Source organism: Gymnoscopelus microlampas (genome assembly GCF_963454915.1).
Source record: "Gymnoscopelus microlampas genome assembly, chromosome: 11".
NCBI lineage: Eukaryota > Metazoa > Chordata > Actinopteri > Myctophiformes > Myctophidae > Gymnoscopelus > Gymnoscopelus microlampas.
Genome location: NC_139948.1, coordinates 2,101,334 through 2,122,348, shown reverse-complemented (window position 1 = coordinate 2,122,348; position 21,015 = coordinate 2,101,334). Strand labels below are relative to the sequence as shown.

The 21,015-nt window shown below is 39.3% G+C and overlaps 2 protein-coding genes across 5 annotated transcripts in view; one reads left to right on the top strand and one right to left on the bottom strand.

Moving 5' to 3' along the window:
- rgs9a (regulator of G protein signaling 9a) overlaps nt 1-21,015 on the bottom strand; it is a 514,629-nt gene that overhangs the window by 87,580 nt on the left and 406,034 nt on the right. The window lies entirely within an intron of this gene.
- Nucleotides 1-21,015, top strand: part of LOC311054884 (interferon-induced very large GTPase 1-like) — a 98,916-nt gene that overhangs the window by 21,297 nt on the left and 56,604 nt on the right. For all 4 annotated transcript variants that reach the window (XM_084070883.1, XM_084070881.1, XM_084070882.1 and 1 more), the window contains exons 3-15: nt 429-599; nt 1,617-1,877; nt 5,058-5,218; nt 5,328-5,921; nt 6,406-6,437; nt 6,822-6,912; nt 7,828-7,865; nt 8,527-8,656; nt 9,127-9,164; nt 9,791-9,917; nt 10,137-10,174; nt 11,634-11,736; nt 14,685-14,722. In XM_084070883.1, the coding sequence (XP_083927009.1) occupies nt 448-599; nt 1,617-1,877; nt 5,058-5,218; nt 5,328-5,921; nt 6,406-6,437; nt 6,822-6,912; nt 7,828-7,865; nt 8,527-8,656; nt 9,127-9,164; nt 9,791-9,917; nt 10,137-10,174; nt 11,634-11,736; nt 14,685-14,722 (1,803 nt within the window). In that variant the 5' untranslated portion in view covers nt 429-447. The remainder of the gene's footprint in view (nt 1-428; nt 600-1,616; nt 1,878-5,057; nt 5,219-5,327; nt 5,922-6,405; nt 6,438-6,821; nt 6,913-7,827; nt 7,866-8,526; nt 8,657-9,126; nt 9,165-9,790; nt 9,918-10,136; nt 10,175-11,633; nt 11,737-14,684; nt 14,723-21,015) is intronic.

Genomic DNA, 21,015 nt, shown 5'->3' with positions numbered 1-21,015 from the left:
ATTTTTAACTCTATGGGTGGGGCAGGGGTTCTTAGAGTGTGTCAATGGTCTAGTCTTTGTCTTTTCCCCCTTTGTATTAACAGTGGTCTGACCCGTCCCTATATATGTCCACCTTCTGTGTCATTCTGGTTATTTCAGTTCAGTTGTGTTTTTCAGTTTTCTGTTTAGTTATTTAGTTTGATTTCATTTATTTTGAGCACATGTATTGTTGTTATCTGTTAAACCATTTATTTGCAACAAAGGAAAAAGAAAAGAACGAAAAATAAATAAAAAAAAGAGAACAATATTTTAAAACCAACAAAGTTTTCCCTGTGTCTCTCCTTCCAACCAACTCGGTCCCTGACAGTGTGTGTGTATGTGCGCCCGTGCGTGCGCGTGCATTGTGCACATGCATTCATCATTTGCTGTTTTGACTGTAACCTTGACAGGTTTGATAAAGCCAAAGAGATGAGTCAGCCAGTGAAGAGAGAAGAGGAGGGAACTGACAAACACCCCATCCAGGGACCAGAGCCTCCAACAACCAGCTGTGTGTGTATGAAGAGTGACTGTTCTATGAAGCTTCCTGATTTCTTCAATGCAGCTGGATCTTCAGACACCAAGTATGTGCATCCTCCTATGCATGTGCCACACGCACACACGCACGCAGTGTTCCAATTGGCTGGGGTATATATATATATATATATAAATAACCATAACTCCAGTTCCCAGTATGCTTCAAAATTGATAGGTGAAGTTACGGTACAGGCTGAAATTGCTGAAGCCCGCCCCCTCTGCTTTCCTATTGGCTGGGGATTAAGCAACCATAACTCCAGTTCCCAGAATGATACATGCTCCAACATTGGTGGGTGGTCCCCGTCCCACAGACTTCCAATGTCATCAAAAATGACAACTTTCAGTTCTTCCTTAGTAGGCCTACTTCCGGTTTGTCGGATTGTCTTGAAACTCCACCCACACACTCTCTGAGGGGTGTGGAGTTCAATGGTGCATCCCGGAAGTGCTGCATAGCGGCCTGAAAATATAGTGTCTTAAAAATCCTTAAATCGTCACTTTACTGTTATCCGGGGACCCCCCCAAAATCATGTAGGTACCCCCCTGGGGTCCCGACCCACAGGTTGAGAACCACTGCTCTATAGCAATGATTACTATTAGAATATAGAGCTTTAAAGCTGCACTATGTAACTTTCCTCTTCTACCCCGGATTTGAACCAGTGCACGTGCTGATTTTTTTATTTTTTTTTTACCATTGAGCTAATAGAGCCAGCCTGCTTGTTCAGGGGATAAATTAAATCTTGACCACCAGATCAAGATTTGTGTCTATAACAAGCCATTTCACGTTTTGACCTATACATCTTGAGCTGTAGTTCTATAATAATTCTACAATAATATGTTGTTGGGTCTTGGGTAGGGCTCGGGATAATAAATTGCAGACTCTTCAGGTTTGGGCCAGGGCTTGAACACCACAGGCTGAAGTTTAATCCATGTATGCCAGTGTGAGTTTGTATACAGCAGTGTGTGTATGTATCTGTGTAAGGGGGTTTGTACAGTAGCTGTGTCACTGTGTATGTGTTACACAGCGGCATTCAGTATTTCAAGTTGTCTGGTCTATTTTTTTGCAGATTAAAAAAATATGAAAAGAGTCTGTCTGTGGAAAGAAAGGAGAGAACAGACAAACACCACATCCAGGGACCAGAGTCTCCAACACCCAGCTGTGTGTCTCTGAAGAGTGACCTGTCTAATGATGAACCTCAGTCACTGAAGAGTTTCTCGTGTATAAACCTCCCTCATCAATTAAGTGATGGACCTCAGTCTCTGAAGAACGAATCGTCTATAAACCTTCCTCCTCACTTCAGTGATGAAGCTGGACCTCCAGACACAAAGTATGTGAATCCAGCTAGTCCTGCTAATCGTACAAGTTTATATATATATATATATATATATATATATATATATATATATATATATATATATATATATATATATATATATATATATGTTGCAGTTCCATAATGTCCAGTAAAATGAACAAACTCAAACCACACTGATACGTCAAGCTATAGGGTTTTATAGTACGGAACAAATGCTAATGACTATTAAAGAATATTTCCACTTTACTTAAAGGTCTCTACATCAAGCTATAGAGTAATATATATGATACAAATGCTAAAGACTATTAAATAATGTTGCCACTTTACTTAAAGGTCACTATGTCATGTTATAGGGCATTATAGTATGATACAAGTGCTAATAACCATTAAAGAATGTTTCCACTTTACTTAAAGGTCACTACATTGTGCTATAGGGTATTAAAGTATGAAACAAATTCTAATGACCATTAATTATTCATTATTATTAATATAATAATGTGATTGTTAGCTTCAGAGCAGTGGTTCTCAAAGTATGGTCTGGGGACCCTCATGGGTTTTTCAGGGGATCCAGGGGTCCCCAGCAAAATGAGGAACAGTTTATCCACTTTAACTATATAACTTCATTACATTACATTACATCCATCTATCTATCTACTGTGTGGGACTAAACACAAAAACAACATATCAATGTCACTAACAAGACACGCCACAACGTGCAGAATTACTACGCGCAGTCTGTAGGCCACTTCATACTGCTCAGCACACATCTGCCCCCTCGCAGCATAATTAATTGCGGCCAACACAAACTCACAACATTACAGTCGGCCATGTTGTTCCTTAGCGTCATCGCCGACCACCGCCCAACGAGACCCAAGTGAGGTCAGACAACACACTCCATATTTGGGCATAGCTCCATTGGGAACATCTCCTATTATGGCTTTATATAACCGCCCAACGAGACCCAAGTGAGGTCAGACAACACACTCCATATTTGGGCATAGTTCCATTGGGAACATCTCCTATTATGGCTTTATATATTATAGAGACCAACAAACACAAAGCCCCGCGCAGCGGCTAGGGGGGAGGGGCGCGCAGCGCCCCGACCCTCTAGTTACATTACATTACAGTCATTTAGCAGACGCTTTTATCCAAAGCGACTTACAATAAGTGCATTCAACATGGGTTGGGAACAAAACTACTAATCACCAGAAGTCTTAAGTGCATTTTCTGCAAAAACAAGCAACCAAGAGTATACCTAACAATATTGTATACATGTATTAATAATACCAGCGTTTGCACAAACCCAAATTAGGAAACTGCAAATAATGGCCCCAGCGTGTGCACGGACCGGGGCGTTTATCTGTTTAATACGCAAAATGATGTCAACACTATATATATATATATATATATATATATATATATATATATATATATATATATATATATATATATACATGTATATATATATATATATATATATATATGTATATATATATATATATATATATATATATATATGTATATATATACATATATATATATGTATATATATATGTATATATATATATATATATATATATATATATATATATATATATATATATATATATACATGTATATATATATATATATATATATATGTATATATATATATATATATATATATATGTATATATATACATATATATATATGTATATATATATATATATATACGTATATATATATATATATATATACGTATATATATATATATATATATATATATATATATATATATATATGTATATATATATATATAGTTTATATCGTCTGTGTCCAGGACGAACCAGCTAACTCCATTTTCATCTTTTTTTTTTTCATAAATCAACGCTATTGAACACCCTTTACGTCTGTGTAAAAAATCAAAACATTTGAACCAATGAAAAGTATTAAAAAGCGCCTCTGACGAAAACTCCCAACTCCATTGGATCCTCAAACTGTCCGTCAAAAACAAACAACTCCCCCCTCTCCTCTCCAGTGCTGCCTTTTCACAGCATGAGTAGAGCGCGCTGCACAGTGAACGAGGAGGAGGAACACGTAAACAAACTCCCCGTAGTCTGTTAAAACTATGCAGTGTACCTGTTTATCAAACTTAGCACTGACGCTAATGTTATGAAAACAAGTAATTATATTTCTAAAATCTATGAAGTGTTTAATGAGGAGAGCAATGTGACAAGAAGAAAGACGTTCATAGCATATCTGCCGCGCTAGTTCTACTACCTCTTTGCAGAAGTTATTGTAATATTTAAAGTCCTGTTTATTATTGTAGGCCTATATAATAAGTGTCATGAAGCATCAGGGCATTAATTCACATGCTGTTGTGATGCATTGTGAGCTTGGAGATCCATTGTTAGCTTTTGGGAATTTCTACCCTTTTGAAACCTCTCCCTCAGCAGCGAGTGGAGCTATTGTTGTTTGGACACCTAACTCCACTTCAGCTTGATTTCTGCTCGTCTGAAACTACTAACTCCACTTGCGCTGGGTAAAGTGTTGATTTACCCGCGATTTGGTTAAAGTGTTGATTATAGAGCATCGCAGTTGCGCAGAATCCGGGTGCCGGAAGTAAATGCTCAATGCATTTTTCCCATTGACTTTTCCAAAAACATTTATATCAATGAATTTAAGCCTAGAATCAAGCTATCCAGGATTCCGGTGAATCATGACCATAAAACCTTTTTTTCTGTGATTTTTTAAATTTTATATTTAATGATATGATATACTATGTTTAATAAATACCCTTTGTTTTGACGTTTTCAAAAAAGTTTTTTCACAGAAAAAAAGTTTTTATGGTCATGATTCACCGGAATCCTGGATGGCTTGATTCTAGGCTTAAATTAATTTATATAAATATTTTCGGAAAAGTCAATGGGAAAAATGCATTGAGTATTTACTTCCGGCAACTGGAAGTGGGCGGGAACTGCGACGCTCTATATAATGACACATGCAAGTATCTGACAATATATAAAGTCACTATACCAACTTTGATGAGGCAGTATTGCTTTGTTTTAAAAATATATGGTTTTCTTCATTTCCTGAAAAACGTATATTTTGTTTTTTCGTTTCCTGAACAATGAGCGCTTTGGAGTTAGCAGGTTCACGCTGGACAGCAGAGACATACTATATCGTTTGTTTGTTCTGTGACTCTTTGTAAGGATACAGAGTATGGTTGCAATGGAGATGGAAACACATGCTGAGAGGCTGCCAACCGAAGATGACTTCAGCAGTGATGGTTCTGAGTATTTCAGTCTAGAGGAAGATACCCCAATGGACATTGATCCAACATCTCAAAATACTTCACCAACTATTGAAAATTGTAAGACCTCTTTAATCCATTGCATTATTGTTGTTTCAGTGATTTCAATAGCTGTATTTCTGCAATGTAGGACATTGGTGACATTATTCTCTTAAACATTGTGTTTCAGGTTCTGCTGGTTTAACAGTGGCTTTGCTTGGTGACTCCAGTTGTGTGGAGATTACATCTAAAAACCTCCTACTGGCCCATTATGCACAAGAAGCTGCAGTATCTAAATCCCCTCAGTTTGCAGACAGATTGTATGATTTATGTGGTCGACACGTATCTGTTATCAACATGCTTGGATTACAAAATACTGAAGGACTGGCAGAGGGCTCATTGCAGGGTCAGGGAGTCCATGCTTTTGTCTTACTCTTACCATTTGGCCAGCATGTTTCTTCCTACACAACAGGGATGAAGTGGTTAGAAAAACAATTTGGGAAAATGTCACAGGACTGTACAGTGATAGTTGTGACTCATGATAAAGATGAGAACAGTGACAGTGCATTGACAGACCTGAGAGCCATCAGTGATTTTAATGAAAAAAGATATCATTCATGTACTAAAAGTATGACAAAAGAAACAGAAATGATATCTTTGTTAGAAAAGATTGATGGCATGATCTGTGAACATGAACCACATAGTTGCAATGTTGAAAACACAGAAGAGAAACAGCACAGGATGGACGTCAAATTCCAAGAGGAAGAAAGATCGAGTCCAAGAGGTGAGGACATAACACTGAATGAATGCAACGTGAATCGGCATTTCCTTTAACATATCAATCATTTAGTCTACAATGGTTCAACATTAATACCTTTCGAAACTCAGGTTTGAATGTCAAGTTTATTACAGTGACTTTCAGGACATAACGTAAACTTGCCAAGCCAGCCATATTTGAGATCTCCGTCTACCAACATATCTGGTGACAGCTAAATTAAATATAAACTTACGCCTACTGTTTTGAAAACAAATCATGATACTGTCCCAATAAAGGGCCACCCTAAAATAATTGGTAATAGTTCCCACTCAGTTGAGGCCCCTGCATTGAATTTAGATTTCAACAGACATTGGTTGGCAGAGATCTCACATAAATGTGTGTGGATATATGAGAATAAACATGAGCTATAATAACACATGATTAAATACAGCATAATTTGCACGCTATTTAATGTTACCTATTTGATGTCTATCTGTAATGATGCAAATAGGTGATGAAGATAATGGCAAGAACAAGTATGAGGTAAGACCTGTCCCCCCTTTTTTAACCCCATATATGATTGTATTAATGAACTGTTCTTTGTGTATGGACAATTATTAACGTTTGGTAAAAAAAAACGAAAAACTGGTTGGTTAGAAGGAAGTTCTTTGCAGAGTTCCAGATGTGTTCCCTTCAATTGAGAGGCTCAATTAAAAATGTCCCTGTGTATTACTATAACAATGGGTTAACACTTAATAAATTACAAATTTAATGTTACAAGTCTGCCATGTATTGACTACCAAAGAGTGAATATCAGGTTGAAACTTGAAAATCCTTTGGCCTGTATCTATTTTATGAAACAATCAGCTTATCATACAAGGGTTAAGCACAATACAAAAGGTAAAAGGAAATTGCCTGTTTTCTTAGAGTGCTCTCAAAGCTGTTGATGTCAACACAACACCTGGAAACACGTCTTCAGATACCAGCAGCACTGTTCCTGCTCAAATAAGTGAGACAGGTAAACACCTGCATTCAATAATTCACTACTTGGATGTTACAAAAGAACACATAACGCATTTTCACAACTGAACAGACGTTATTATTAGTTATTAGTTATTAGTTATTATTAGAACAATCTGTAATTACTGTACAATTTAACCACTTGAACGCTAGTATCCATATTCTGGGTGGAACATTGGCCTAAAATAGCAGATCTACAAGTTAACAATGCTTCACACGGCAATGCGATCTGAGCTAAAATAAAGGCTATTTTAGCAGAAGAGATTCAGGGTAGAGGGGAATAAAGTGAGGACCAGGAACAGACATGACCCCAGTCAATTTACTAATTATAAAGGATTTAAGTTGTTAAAGGAGAGATCCGGACATTTTAAGTGTTATCTTTGATGTGTCGCTAATCACTCACCAGCATTGAAAGGGACATTGAGTTATTCCAGAGTCCCCTGTCGTCCAGTCTGGCGACCCCCTCCTTTGGCATAATGGGAGCCCGTGTAAGAGTGGAAATCGTCTATTATAACCGATACATGCACTGAATGTCGCGAACGAGCTACCATTCGTGCAGAACGAGATGACGCTGGTTGCTTGTTTCTCTCACAGAATCTGGCGTCTGTGGAAGAAACAAGCAACCAGCGTATTAGACGATTTTCACTCTTACATGGGCTCCCATTATGCCAACGGAGGGGGTCGCCAGACTGGACGACAGGGGACTCTCTGGAATAACTCAACGTCCATTTCAATGTTGGTGAGTGATTAGCGACACATCAAAGATAACACTTAAAATGTCCGGATCTCTCCTTTAAACTATATTTCATTTCATTTCGAACATTAGATATCACAAAATGCCTTTAAATGAAGCAGCATTGAGATGCTTACAGTAAATGTTTAATCTGTACATTTAATTATGTAAATACTGTAGGTTCCACCGATGGAGATAGCAGCATAACCAAGGATAAGGTAAAAATCGTCTTTGGTGTCACAAGAACGTTAAGGCTGTTTGCACCATATCTGATTGTACTAATCACTTTTAACTATATTTTTACCATCGCATTTTTAATGGTTTGTGTTTAAATCAGATCCTATTTAAATAAACACATTCGTTAGAAGGAAGTGGTTTGCATAGTTCCATATTTGTTACATTCTATTGAAGGATCAATGGAGAACATTCCTATGTATTACTAATAGTTATATTAATACACAGACTGGTAGAGACTATCCTTTGTGCCAACAGCTATCAGTCTATAATCAAACTATATCAATCCTGGACTGTTTGTCTCGTTGTGGACTGTTTAACAACTGTTATAGAGTTACAGACTGTTAATTCAACTGGTTAATATGTGTATGTGTGTGTGTGTGTGTGTGTGTGTGTGTGTGTGTGTGTGTGTGTGTGTGTGTGTGTGTGTGTGTGTGTGTGTGTGTGTGTGTGTGTGTGTGTGTGTGTGTGTGTGTGTGTGTTTGTTTGTAGTTGTGAGTACATGTGTTTACGGTTATGAATGTGTCAGTGTATTGTTGCGTATAGTTTTGGTGTATCTATTTCATTAAACAAATCAGATTATCAGCCACTATACAAAGTTTATGTACAATCCAAAGGTTTAAATAAAATGTCCTGTTTTCTTAGAGTGACCTCAAAGCTGTTCATGCTGGAAAATCAGGGATGACAGGTGTTGGAGAAGATGACAACACAACACTTGAAAACAAGTCTTCAGATACCAGTAGTAGGCCTACTGTTCCTGCTCCAAGTGAGACAGGTAAACACCTGCATTCAATAATTCACTACTTGGATGTAACAAAAGTTAAAAACACATAACAAATTCACACAACTTAACATACTTGTTTATTATTAGAACAATCTGTAATTACTGCACAATTACTGTACTATTACATTTTTGAACACTAGTATCCATACAGTATGCTGGGGGGAACATTGGCCTAAAATAGCAGATCTACAAGCTAACAACGCTTCACACCGTGATGCGTTGTGAGCTAGTATAAAGGCTTTTTTAGTAGAAGAGATTCAGGGTAGAGGAGATTAAAGAGCGGACCAAGTACTGACACGACGCCGGTCAATTTACTAATTATAAAATAATTGAGGTGTTAAACTATATTTCACTGACTGTCAGGAAAACATGAGATATTAAAAAATGCCTTTGAATGAAGCAGCATTGAGATGCTTACAGTAAATGTTCAACCTCTACATATAATTATGCAAATACTGTAGGTTCCATCGATGGAGATAGCAGCAAAAACAAGTATGAGGTAAGATCAAGTTGTTTTTGGTGTGTCAAGAACGTTGAGGCTGTTTGCACCATATCTGATTGTACTAATAACTTTTAACTACATGTTTTGCCTTTTAGTTTTTTTAAAAGTTTGTAATTATATCAGATCCTATTTAAATAAACAGATGTGTTAGAAGGAAGTTGTTTGCATATTTGTTAAATTCTGTAGAAGGGTCAATGGAGAACATTATTGTGTATTACTAATAGTTATATAGTATTACACACTCTGGTAGAGACTATCCTTTGTGCCAACACCTATCAGACTATACACTGTATGAGAACTCCCTGTCCTTGTATTCATGAATCATGGACTGTTTGTCTCGTTGTGGACTGTTTAACAACTGTTATATAGTTACAAACTGTTGAAGAACTGGTTAATATGTGTAGTATGTGTTGGTTTGCTCACATGTGGTTGAGTCCATGTGTGTTTGATGTGTGTGCGTTTGTTTGTAGTTGTGAGTACATGTGTTCACGGTTATGAATGTGTCAGTATATTATTGTGTATAGTTTTGGTGCATGTATTTCATGAAACAAATCAGATTATCAGCCACTATACAAAGCTTATGTACAATACAAAGGTTTAAATAAAATGTCCTGTTTTCTTAGAGTGACTTCAAAGCTGTTGATGCTGGAAGCTCAGACATAACAGATAGTGTTGGAGAAGATGACAACACAACACCTGAAAACAAGTCTTCAGATAACAGCAGCACTGTTCCTGCACCAAGTGAGACAGGTAAACACCTGCATTCAATAAATCACTACTTGGATGTTCCAACAGTTATGATCACTCAACACATTCTAACTACTGAACATATTATTAGTGGATTATGAAAGAAATCTGTAACGGAACACCTCAAAGTTTATTGTACTGACTTCCAGGAAAAACGAGAAAATATAACATTATAAAGATAAGTTGAGTGACTGAATGCATATGCGTACCCTGTATCTTTAGGTTCCATTGGTGAAGATAGCACTGAGGACAAGGATAAGGTAAGATCATTTGTATTTGGTGGCAAGACCTTTGAAACCTTTTCTCCTATGGGTATTATTTAAGCTTTTTTTTTTCACTGTTTACTTTTCTCTTTTCTATTATTGCATTTTTTACAAGATAATTTAAAGGGATAGTTCACCCCCAAAATGACTTTTTTCTATCAATTACTCACCCCATGGAGACTTGAATTCATGGATATTATTTAGTTTTTGTCACATTCCTAAGCCAATAATTTCATGACCAGCAGCGGTTTCGTATGAGGACACAAAGGAGACTCAAAGGAGACTCTTTATTCTTTATTCGGATCCCCATTAGCTTCCACTGCCGCGGTCGCTAGTCTTCCTGGGGTCCACATAGAACATCACAACATAAAACAACATACAATATACATACAAACAACAACTGACACTCGTCAGTCCAAAACTAAGCTACATTAAAATGCCAATGATATAGACACAGGAACATTGGTTAAACATCCTGTACAAAAACATATTGATCATTCTAATTGTGTGATCTCTCTCATTAATATCTGTTTAATACCTTTTTTTAATACATATTTGCTCTTAATTTGTCTAATATTTGCGGATAATGAGTTCCATTGTTGGGTGGCTCTATAAATAACTGTTTTTTTTAAGTACTTCTGACTTTGGTTTTGGAAGTTCCAAATACCCTGAGCTTACCTGTTTTTGCTCTTTGTGTACAACTGCTGCCGGTCATCAAATTGGCTCAGGAATGCCCCAAAACTAAAACATACCATGAATTCAAGTCTCCATGGGATGAGTAATCGATAGAAAAAAAAGTAATTTTGGGGGTGAACTATCCCTTTAACATGTTATTGGAATGTACATTTAAATATGAATTAAATAATATGATGATGCAATTTTGACTTGCCAAACATGCAAATACTAAGCTCCCTATATATTCCAACCGAGTACATTTACATGAGTTTTAAGTTGAGTCTTAATATTTTTTTAAGTAAAACAAATGTGAGTGTCCGTACCTTATTTGATTTAATGTTTTTATTTATTTCTAATTGTCTAATCTTATGACTTTAACTCCCCTACAAGTACCTGGTACCAAGACAAAAAGGCATTTACATTTGTACTAGTTTTTGGAAAGATTCTTAATTGCAATACAGAAATACATACACATTATAATAAAAGGTAATGGTGCAAAGGTGCAAAAGTGCCATTTGTGCTTTTGAATACTTAAGTATACTCCACAACTTAAACTTAAGTACAAATTTGAATGAAGAACTCTCACTTATAGTTTAGTAATATTTAACGGGGATTACAGTATCTATACTTTGACTCAAGTACTGGAGTTGAGTGCTTATTTGTCCACCACTGAGCTTCACCAAGTAAGATTGTCAGCCATTATACAGTTGTGATACACAACAAAGTTACAAGTTGCTTGTACTGTAGATCATTCAGATGTGAAATGAATACATGTTTTTAGAGTCAACCCAAAGCTGTTGATGCTGGAAGTTCAGAGATCAGAGAAGATGACAACACAAGTGAAAACAAGTCTTCAGATACCAGCAGCACTGTTCCTGTTCCAGGTGAGACAGATAAAACCTGCATTAATTCACTACTTGGATGTTACAAAAGTTAAGAACACATAACAAATGCTCACAACTGAACATACTTAAAGACGGGGTGCCGTGATTTTCAGTGATCCCCCCCCCCCCCCCCCCCAAAACATAATCATCAGGTATTATGGTTGTACTAGGAGGAAGATTTTTTTCAAAAAAGTGTACAGAAATTGTTAAAATTATGTTTTTAGGTGGACACGCCTCCAGTTCATTAAGTATACCTGGTTCTCACCTTAGCACCTCCTCCACAACCTTAGCACCACCCACCTGTAGTCCCTCCTCCTCCTCATGCCCACACCTGTTGTGTTATGATAATGAGGGGGAGGGTATATTTTTACTATGTCACTAAAGCGCTGTTTCTCTATTGGCACGTTTGACCCTCAAGGTTTCAGCCTCCAGGTAGAAACTCAAAATAGTCAAAGAAGACATAAAACACCATAAAAACACCACCAGGGGGCTTAATGAAGTTCTATCAACCTCATAGACACATGAAAAACAGAAAAAGTGCAAAACCATGGCACCACCTCTTTAACGATTATTAGAATAATCTGTAATAACAGAACAATTTAACCACTTCAATCCTAGCATCCATATTCTGGGGTGAACATTAGTCTAAAATAACAGATCCTACAAGCTCTCAATATTTTGCATCACAATGTGTTGGTAGTTAAAGGATATTGTGCTTTAGAGATTCATGGGAATAAAGAGCGGACCAAGTACAGACACGACCCCAGTCAATTTACTGATTATAAAGGATTTAAGTTGTTAAACTATTGTGGTATATTTTCGATCCAAAGGGCGGGCTATAATACCGGTTTCCTGGAAAAGCAAGCTTAAAAGAGAGAAGTCCAAAGTCCAGGTTTTCAGTCAGAGCATATTTTATTTCCGCCCGACATGGCAACTGCCAGGTGGGTCTGATCAAGCAGCGCGCCCGTCACAAGTAAAACACAACAACTTATACTCAGTTCAAATCTTGTACCAAGAGGCGGGCTAGGTGGTTTAAGCCCAGCCCCCAGTTTCCTAGGCCTATCACATACATGAATTCTGACAGGGTTGTCGTGGGCCGAGTCCCCGCCCTTAAAACATTAGCTGTATGTCGAATACAAGTTATCAATCATACTTAAACACAATATTTCAAAATATAACCTGGTTTGCTAATTCTTATTGAGCATCTCTCAAGCTTTAAAATGATTCCATACACTTTGTACATTCATGGTTACAAACAGCAGTTCGAAACAGTACATCCATAAAAGCAACATTTACTCCAGACCGAATCTTTTCCTAAATGACATATCTCTTGGTTAACAGCACAGGTCATAGTTATCAACTTTATTCATTTCAACTATGCACTTACAAGACTCTTCTTCTGTACAATGTACATGGTCTTACTCAGCTTTACATAGTTAAAGTTACACTTAAAAGGTCCTTGGTAGACATCCTGTTCTTCTGCTCTCACAAGGGGAACAATGGAATTCTGATTAACTTACATAAAAATCACACCCTGTGTGAAGGAAGCGGTGCCTTTGGGGCGGGGCGTAACTCATTTCAGTTCGTCCCTATTGGTGGTCTGAGTCCACTTACCAAATTTGTACTTGGTAGCATGCTGCAAACTGGAATAATGGCTGTTTAAAGCCCAGCCAATGGGCAGACAGAGGGGGCGGGGCTTAAGTACTTACAGTTTGTCCCTATTGGTGGTTTTAGTCCATGCACAAAATTTGCACTCCGTAGCATGCTGCGAACGTGAGTTATGGCTGTTTAAAGGCCAGCCAATGGGAAGACAGAGGGGGCGGGGCTTCAGCAATTCATGCTGGTCCCTATTGGTGGTGTAAGTCCACATACCAAATTTGGACTTGGTGGCATGCTGCAAACTGGAGTTATAGCTGTTTTAAATCCCGTGCCCTAAACGGGCGGACGGACATAACATACGCGGGGGGTCCCTGGACCCCGCTTTGATAACTTCAGCAATTCATGCTCGTCCCTATTGGTGGTGTAAGTCCACATACCAAATGTGGACTTGGTGGCATGCTGCAAACTGGAGTTATAGCTGTTTTAAATCCTGTGCCCTAAACGGGCGGACGGACAGAACATACGCGGGGGGTCCCTGGACCCCGCTGTGATAACTTCAGAAATTCATGCTCGTCCCTATTGGTGGTGTAAGTCCACATACCAAATTAGGACTTGGTGGCAGGCTTCAACCTGGAGTTATAGCTGTTTTAAATCCGTGCCCTAAACGGGCGGACGGACAGAACATACGCGGGGGGTCCCTGGACCCCGCTGTGATAACTTCAGCAATTCATGCTCGTCCCTATTGGTGGTCTAAGTCCACATACCATATTTGGACTTGGTGGCATGCTGCAAACTGGAGTTATAGCTGTGTAAAATCCCGTGCTCATCATCCCGTGCTGATACGGACGGACGGACGGACATACGGACAAAGTCAAGTGTAGAGCGGTTGGCACCGCTAAAAACAAAGAAGGCTACTCTCAACTGAGGGTGTCAACACCTGGGCTCCAGTGATTTACATCTCTGGATGGTAGGAGGGTGAGCTTCAAAAGGTCTGAACACAATAGAAAAGCCCATCTTCTGTCAGTAAATACAAGCTTCTTTGGTTAATCAAATCAAGGGGTGTTGCCTCTGTACTTTCCCAGACCCCCACGCATTCCATTTGTCACCTTACCTGGGCTGCTAACTTCAGAACTCAGACTCACCTAGCACAATATTAGACCTTCCAATGTTTACCAATTTAGATGGAATATTGTGGTTATATCATGTTGCCATGTTTGAAACGATACTACACTATATTTCACTGACTTTCAGGAAAACATTTGCTATCACAAAATGCCTTTAAATGAATCAGCATTGAGATTCTTACAGTAAATGTTTAATCTGTATATTTAATTATGCAAATACTCTAGGTTCCATCGATGGAGATAGCAGCAAAAACAAGGATAAGGTAAGATCAATTAAATGTTTTCCTGTCACAAGAACGTTAAGGCTATTTGCACCATTGTACCAATAACTTTTAACAACAATTGTTACCATTTCGTTTTTAAAAGTTTTCATTTATCAGATCCTATTTAAATAAACAGATTTGTTAGAAGGAAGTGGTTTGCATAGTTATCTCCGCCAGGCCGAAAGGCATGGCGAGAGAGTATGTTTTGCCCCCTGTCCGTCCGTGTGTGTGTCCGTCCTTATGTCTGCGACCAGCTAATCTCCGCCACCGTTGACCCGGTCGCTAAATAATGGTGCGCACACACACTCCCTGGATGCCACAGCAGAACCTCTGCCCCACATTTTTCAGATCAGCTTGTCATAGCGCCACCATGAGGCCGACTTTTGCTAAAAAAAATGTAGCCGCATGCGCTAGCGTGGCTCTATAAACAGCACTAGTCTTAGTCCGACACCGAAGTGAAAAGTGTCGACACCTGAGTGAAAAGTGTCGACACCTAAGTGACATTGGCTGCCCTGGCTGTCCATCACACTTCCCCCCCTTTAAGCTCCCCTTTTAAGCCAATGGGGAGACGAAAATGTAATGGACACGTTAGTCAACGAATTAGACGAGACGAAAATGTTAGGGCGGGACGAATGGAGAAGAGATCGAATCAGAATTACTCTTTTTGAGGGACTAGTTGGGAAGGGAACCAATCAGAACGATCCTCATTGTTAGTTAGGTTGATCCACCCAGAAGCAGACCATATTAGGGGCCAGCATGGACGAACACAAATCACAACAAGAGAGCTTCAGGCTGGAGGGTTAGCCTAAATGCTAGCGTGCTTCATTAGACCTAGTTTGGCTATTAAGTTATTATTATTTGGCCATGTTCACACTGACTTCAATCTTAGCTATTGTTGGGAAGACCCGTGTGGTGTCACAAAATGTTGCCACCACTTATATAAAAAAATTACAGCGTTAATCTGCGACGCTATGTTAATGTTAATTAATTAATGCTAGTTGCCAGGTTTGGCGAGAGAAACAAGCAATCCAAAAAACAAGTAATCAGGTCTATGAAAAGATTGGGCCCAAAAAAGCCTGCCGCATGCGGCTTTATTATGACTTTGGTAAATGGTAAATGGTGCATTTATATAGCGCTTCTATCCGAAGTGCTTTACATTGATTGTGCCATTAACCCATTCACTCACACATTCATACACCGATGGCGGAGGAAACCATGCAAGGCACCAACCTGCTCATCGGGAGCAATTAGGGGTTCAGCGTCTTGCTCAAGGACACTTCGACACTAACTCTAGGGGAGCGCCCCAGCCCGGGATCGAACTGGGAACCTTGCGGTTTTCCAGTTCACTCTACCCAGCCACTCTACCCCTGAGCCACTGCCGGGTCATTGGTCATTCTTGTTTTGATATTACTCCTACAGATTTTGTCCAAAAAACACGCAAATCGGTACACAGTATCTCCATAGCCATGTGATCAACATTTTCTGATTTTCCATATTCAGATTTTCTGATTTTCCATATTCCTTCCTGATTGGCTAAAATTGGCTTCCAAAGTTTGCAGGACTGGTTCATTTCGAACAAAATGCCTCAAATCATGAACGCAGCATGCAATTTTCGTGAAATTTTCCACGTAGATTTCCACGTAGATTTCCACTTGGCCCACAAAGAAATGCCACTTGAAAACGTTCATATCAGCCTCATGATGGCGCTATAACAGGCCGATTCACGTTTTTAGCTATAACTGCACCGATCTGCGTGAAACTTTGCTTGCACGCACACTCACTAGAGGCCAAGGAAAAACATTTGCCCTGCATTTTTCACATATTAGAGCGCCAGCAGGAGGCTGAGTTTTATAAAACACATTTTTTGCTCTTACTCAGATTCTGTCCAAAAATCACGCAAATCGGAACACAGTATCTCTATAGTCATGTGATCAAGATGGATGTGTCCGATATTTCATATTCCATCCTAACCAATGGCTAACATTGGCTTCCAAAGTTTGCAGGATAGGTCCGTTTTGAACAAAATTCCTCAAATCATGAACGCAGTGTGCGATTTCCGTGAAATTTTGTACGCACATTCCCACTAGGCCGAGGAAGAAATGCCACCCTTTTCACATTGGCCTGTTATAGCGCCACCAGCAGGTCTAATTGAGCAAACCACATTTTTGGAACAAAATACCTCAAATCATGAATGCAGTGTGCGATTGCCGTGCAAGTCCTAAGAAGAAATGGCACCCTTTTCACATTGACCTATTATAGCGCCACCAGGAGGCCACAATAATCTACCTGATCTGGCGGAGACTTGTGCTCCGAGGAGCACTTTTTCTAGTTTCCTATGTGTTACATTTCTAATGGAGGGTCAATGGAGAACATTCCTGTGTATTACTAATAGTTATATTAATACACAGACTGGTACAGACTATCCTTTGTGCCAAAAGCTATCAGACTATACACTGTATGAGAACTCCCTGCCCTTGTATTCATTAATCATGGACTGTTCATCCCATTGTGTACTGTTTAACAACTGTTATGGAGTTAGAGACTGTTGAACAACTGGTTAATATGTGTAGTATGTGTTGGTTTGCTCACATGTGGTTGAGTCCATGTGTGTTTGATGTCTGTGTTTGTTTGTAGTTGTGAGTACTAGTGTTTAACATTTTCCGGGAAATAACTAATTTTAATTCCTGGGAATTTTCAGACCTTTTCCCGGGCTACCCGGGAATTCCCATTAAAGAGTAAAAAAAAAGAAAAGTGCCCACTAAAATGCATTTATTATGTAGATACTTAAATAGCCAATTTCACATTGGCCCAAAATGTCCCTATTGTGTCCACCTTAGAGGTCTTCACGGGTCAAATATAAATACCCGAACCCAAATGGACCCGTGAAATTTTTACCCGGAACCGAATGGACCTGGCCTATGGTCCAAATATGAAGGACCGATACCCGAATGGACCCGCGAAAAAAATACCCGTGACCGAATGGACCCGGCCTATGGTCCAATATGAAGGACCGATACCCGAGTGGACCCGCGAAAAAAAATACCCGTAACCGAATGGACCCGGGCCATTATTAGAGATTGAGAGCCGGACCCGAGCAGCACCGAGAGCTGTCGGAAACCGACCCGTATAGAACCGTGATATACAAGAACCGAACCCGTACATAACCCGAGTCTCCGAAAAACCCGAACGCAAAATTGTTTGCCAACGTCATTAGTACAAGTTGTCCAGCATTAAATAAGATTTGTTTCATACTTTCTTACCTAAATGTTAACGTAGCCTCCGTGGTTGTGATGTATAATCCCAGTCAATGCTCATTGGACAGCTATACAAAAATAAATCCACGTTCTAGATGTTTGTAATCCTTCTTCATTGCCAACTATAATCCACGTAAATGTCTAATGTTAAACCACATTTAATGTTGTTTAACATTATAATTGGCTTTGGAGTTTCCATTGTGCTTTGCAGAGTATACCGGTAACAACATGCTATGATATTAACTCGACTATTTTACCATTTTAACCATTAACCAAAGCGTTACGTTAATCGACAATATTTGATATAACTGGTGTATATAAATGAGTGGGTAAAATATGTCCAAGGATTGGTCGGTGATGTCATATCAGATCGCCGAAGAATCCTTGCTATTTTTAAAATGGCATAGCGTCCGTCGCTACTTCCTTGTTGCATAGTGACGTCACTGTCGAATCCTTGGTATCTTTGTCCTAGACTTTCAACGTGTGTGTTTTGATGATCAGCGCCGTTAATATGCGCTGTAGTCTTTGCTCGTGGTTGTGAAACACTAAACAGGATTATTATTTCATGTCAACATTCAAGTACAACTATCAGAAGATGTACTGTAACTCAGGTAAAGTAATGCGCCACTCTGCAAGTTTAACTAAAGTTTTCCACCTGTCCAAAGTTATTTACAGACAGAGCCTTCGGTCAAGAAAGACGATCATCAAGGCTAATACAGACATATGTTTTAATCATCCTTTCCTTGTTAATATATCGCCATTTAGGTCAATGATATAACATTATGTAGTGATATGATAATATAAATAGCAGCCAGTCATTGACTGTGTCACTGCCAGTCTGTCTTCTTCTGAGCGACCTCCCTCCCTCCACTCGGGTATTAATGGAACCGTCCATCTCACAGTCTGAGCCCCGAGACCCACCGCTCGCCGGGTCCACTCGGGTATTAGTGGAACCGTGCATTTCACAGTCTGAGCCCCGAGAAACCCGCTCGCCGGGTCAACTCGGGTATTAGTGGAACCGTGCATTTCACAGTCTGAGAACCGAGACCCGAGACGGACTATACCGGCTCCGACCCGGACCCGGAGTCACTTTGTGTGAATGGACCCGTGACCGAGCGAGACCCGAGACGGACTGTACCGGCTCCGACCCGGACCCGGAGTCACTTCTTGTGAATGGACCCGTGACCGAGCCGGGTACGGGTCGGATCCCGGGTATTTCGGGTTACATGCCTAACCCGACGACCTCTAGTCCACCTATGAACTTGCGCTAATAATGACTTACGTTGATTTTTTTAAATCAATAACTATAGTATTTCTTAATTATGAATAAGTATAGCTTGTAGATTGCCTATTTTCACCATTTTACATTTTTAAAAGGAACAGTTTTTCCGGCCTGGGCCGTGGCGTCGCGGTCCAGGCACCCTGGTTGAAATCCCTTAACAGACAGCGTGCCGCGGGTTCGTGTCCCGTTCCCGACGGCCTTCGCTGCGTGTCTTCCCCCATCTCTCTCCCCATTTCCTGTCAGCCTACTTTCACTATCCCTCTCCCAAAAAAGCTATAAAAAGCCACAAAAAAAATCTTAAAAAAAAAAAAAAAAAAAAGAAGGAACAGTTTTTCCACCCGACAGCGACATTATATAGTCTATATATGGTTATTATATATACAGTATATGCAGGCGCGCGGGAAGTACTTTATAGCCAGGGGGCTGAGCGTTTGGCACTTTTTTTCCTTTACTTTATTTCGGTTTTAACACATTTCCTAAACACATTTCTTTCACAAACATTAGAATACTTTCGAAAATAAACATTTAAATTACAAAGATCCCTTTCAAAAACAGCATTTTTTTATGCAGTCGGATAGTCACTGCTTTCATAACCAATAACCTTTTTTTTTTTACAATACACATTGCCAGAAACTAACATTCGAGCTAAGAATTCTAAACTAAAAGCAGTTTAAAAGCAAACAATGATGGCACGCTGATGGCACATTACAAAAAAAAACGAGTATGCTATTATTACATACAGACAAACTGAAACTGCACAGCGGCAGACAATGTTTCAAAGAAAAAATTCCGCCTAATAACACGTCCTGCTCCAGTGCTCCTTGTATTTTTACAGTGGCATCATGACAAGAAAAAACTAAAACACACAGGTCCTGCGTAAATTACGCATTACAAAGCAGCATAATGCAGTTAAATGCACACATTAAATGGCCACTGGCCATCTGCCGTAATTCAATTACAACAAAACAGTCCTGCTGCATGACGGCGCATACATAGACATTAGACAATCAGTTAAACAGTGACAGGACAAGTGCTCGGGTAGTACAATACAATAATATATTATAATATTCAATCGAGAGGCAGAGATCTGAGAGAGAGAGAGAGAGAGAGAGAGAGAGAGAGAGAGAGAGAGAGAGAGAGACTCGCTGCATCTGTGTAGGAGAGAGAAGAAAAAAAGGAAAGATGCTGTCGGTTAACTGGACAAGTAAATGCACAGCAGCAACTGCAGCATTGTTACAAAGAAAAAACTATTATGCAGGCTGCAGACATGAGCTGCTGCACAGCATAAAATAAAGCCATCTTACCTTGATTCACACGGCACCAAACGTAGCCTTTCGTTCTGGTGTGTTGCTGATGAAAGTTTTAACAAGGCATGGTATGTCCAACGTGTCCAGGATATCACAGTGCGTATTCATCATAGCAAGATGTGTCAACCTCTTCTGGCTCATGGTGCTTCTCAGCCAGGTTTTAATAATAATAATAATAATACACTTTATTTGTATAGCACCTTTTCATGACATGAAATGCAGCGCAAAGTGCTTTACAGAGCAAGAATACAGTTACAGTTACAACCAATTTAACAAAAAATAAAATAAAATAAAAGACAGTGAGGACTTAAAAATCAACCAAAGAGTCAGCTAAAAGCAAGAGTGAAGAAATAGGTCTTGAGCTGTGCTTTAAAGCTATCGACAGAGGCTGCCTGTTTTAGGTGTAATGGGAGTTTATTCCACACTGTTGGTCCGTAAAAGCAGAATGCT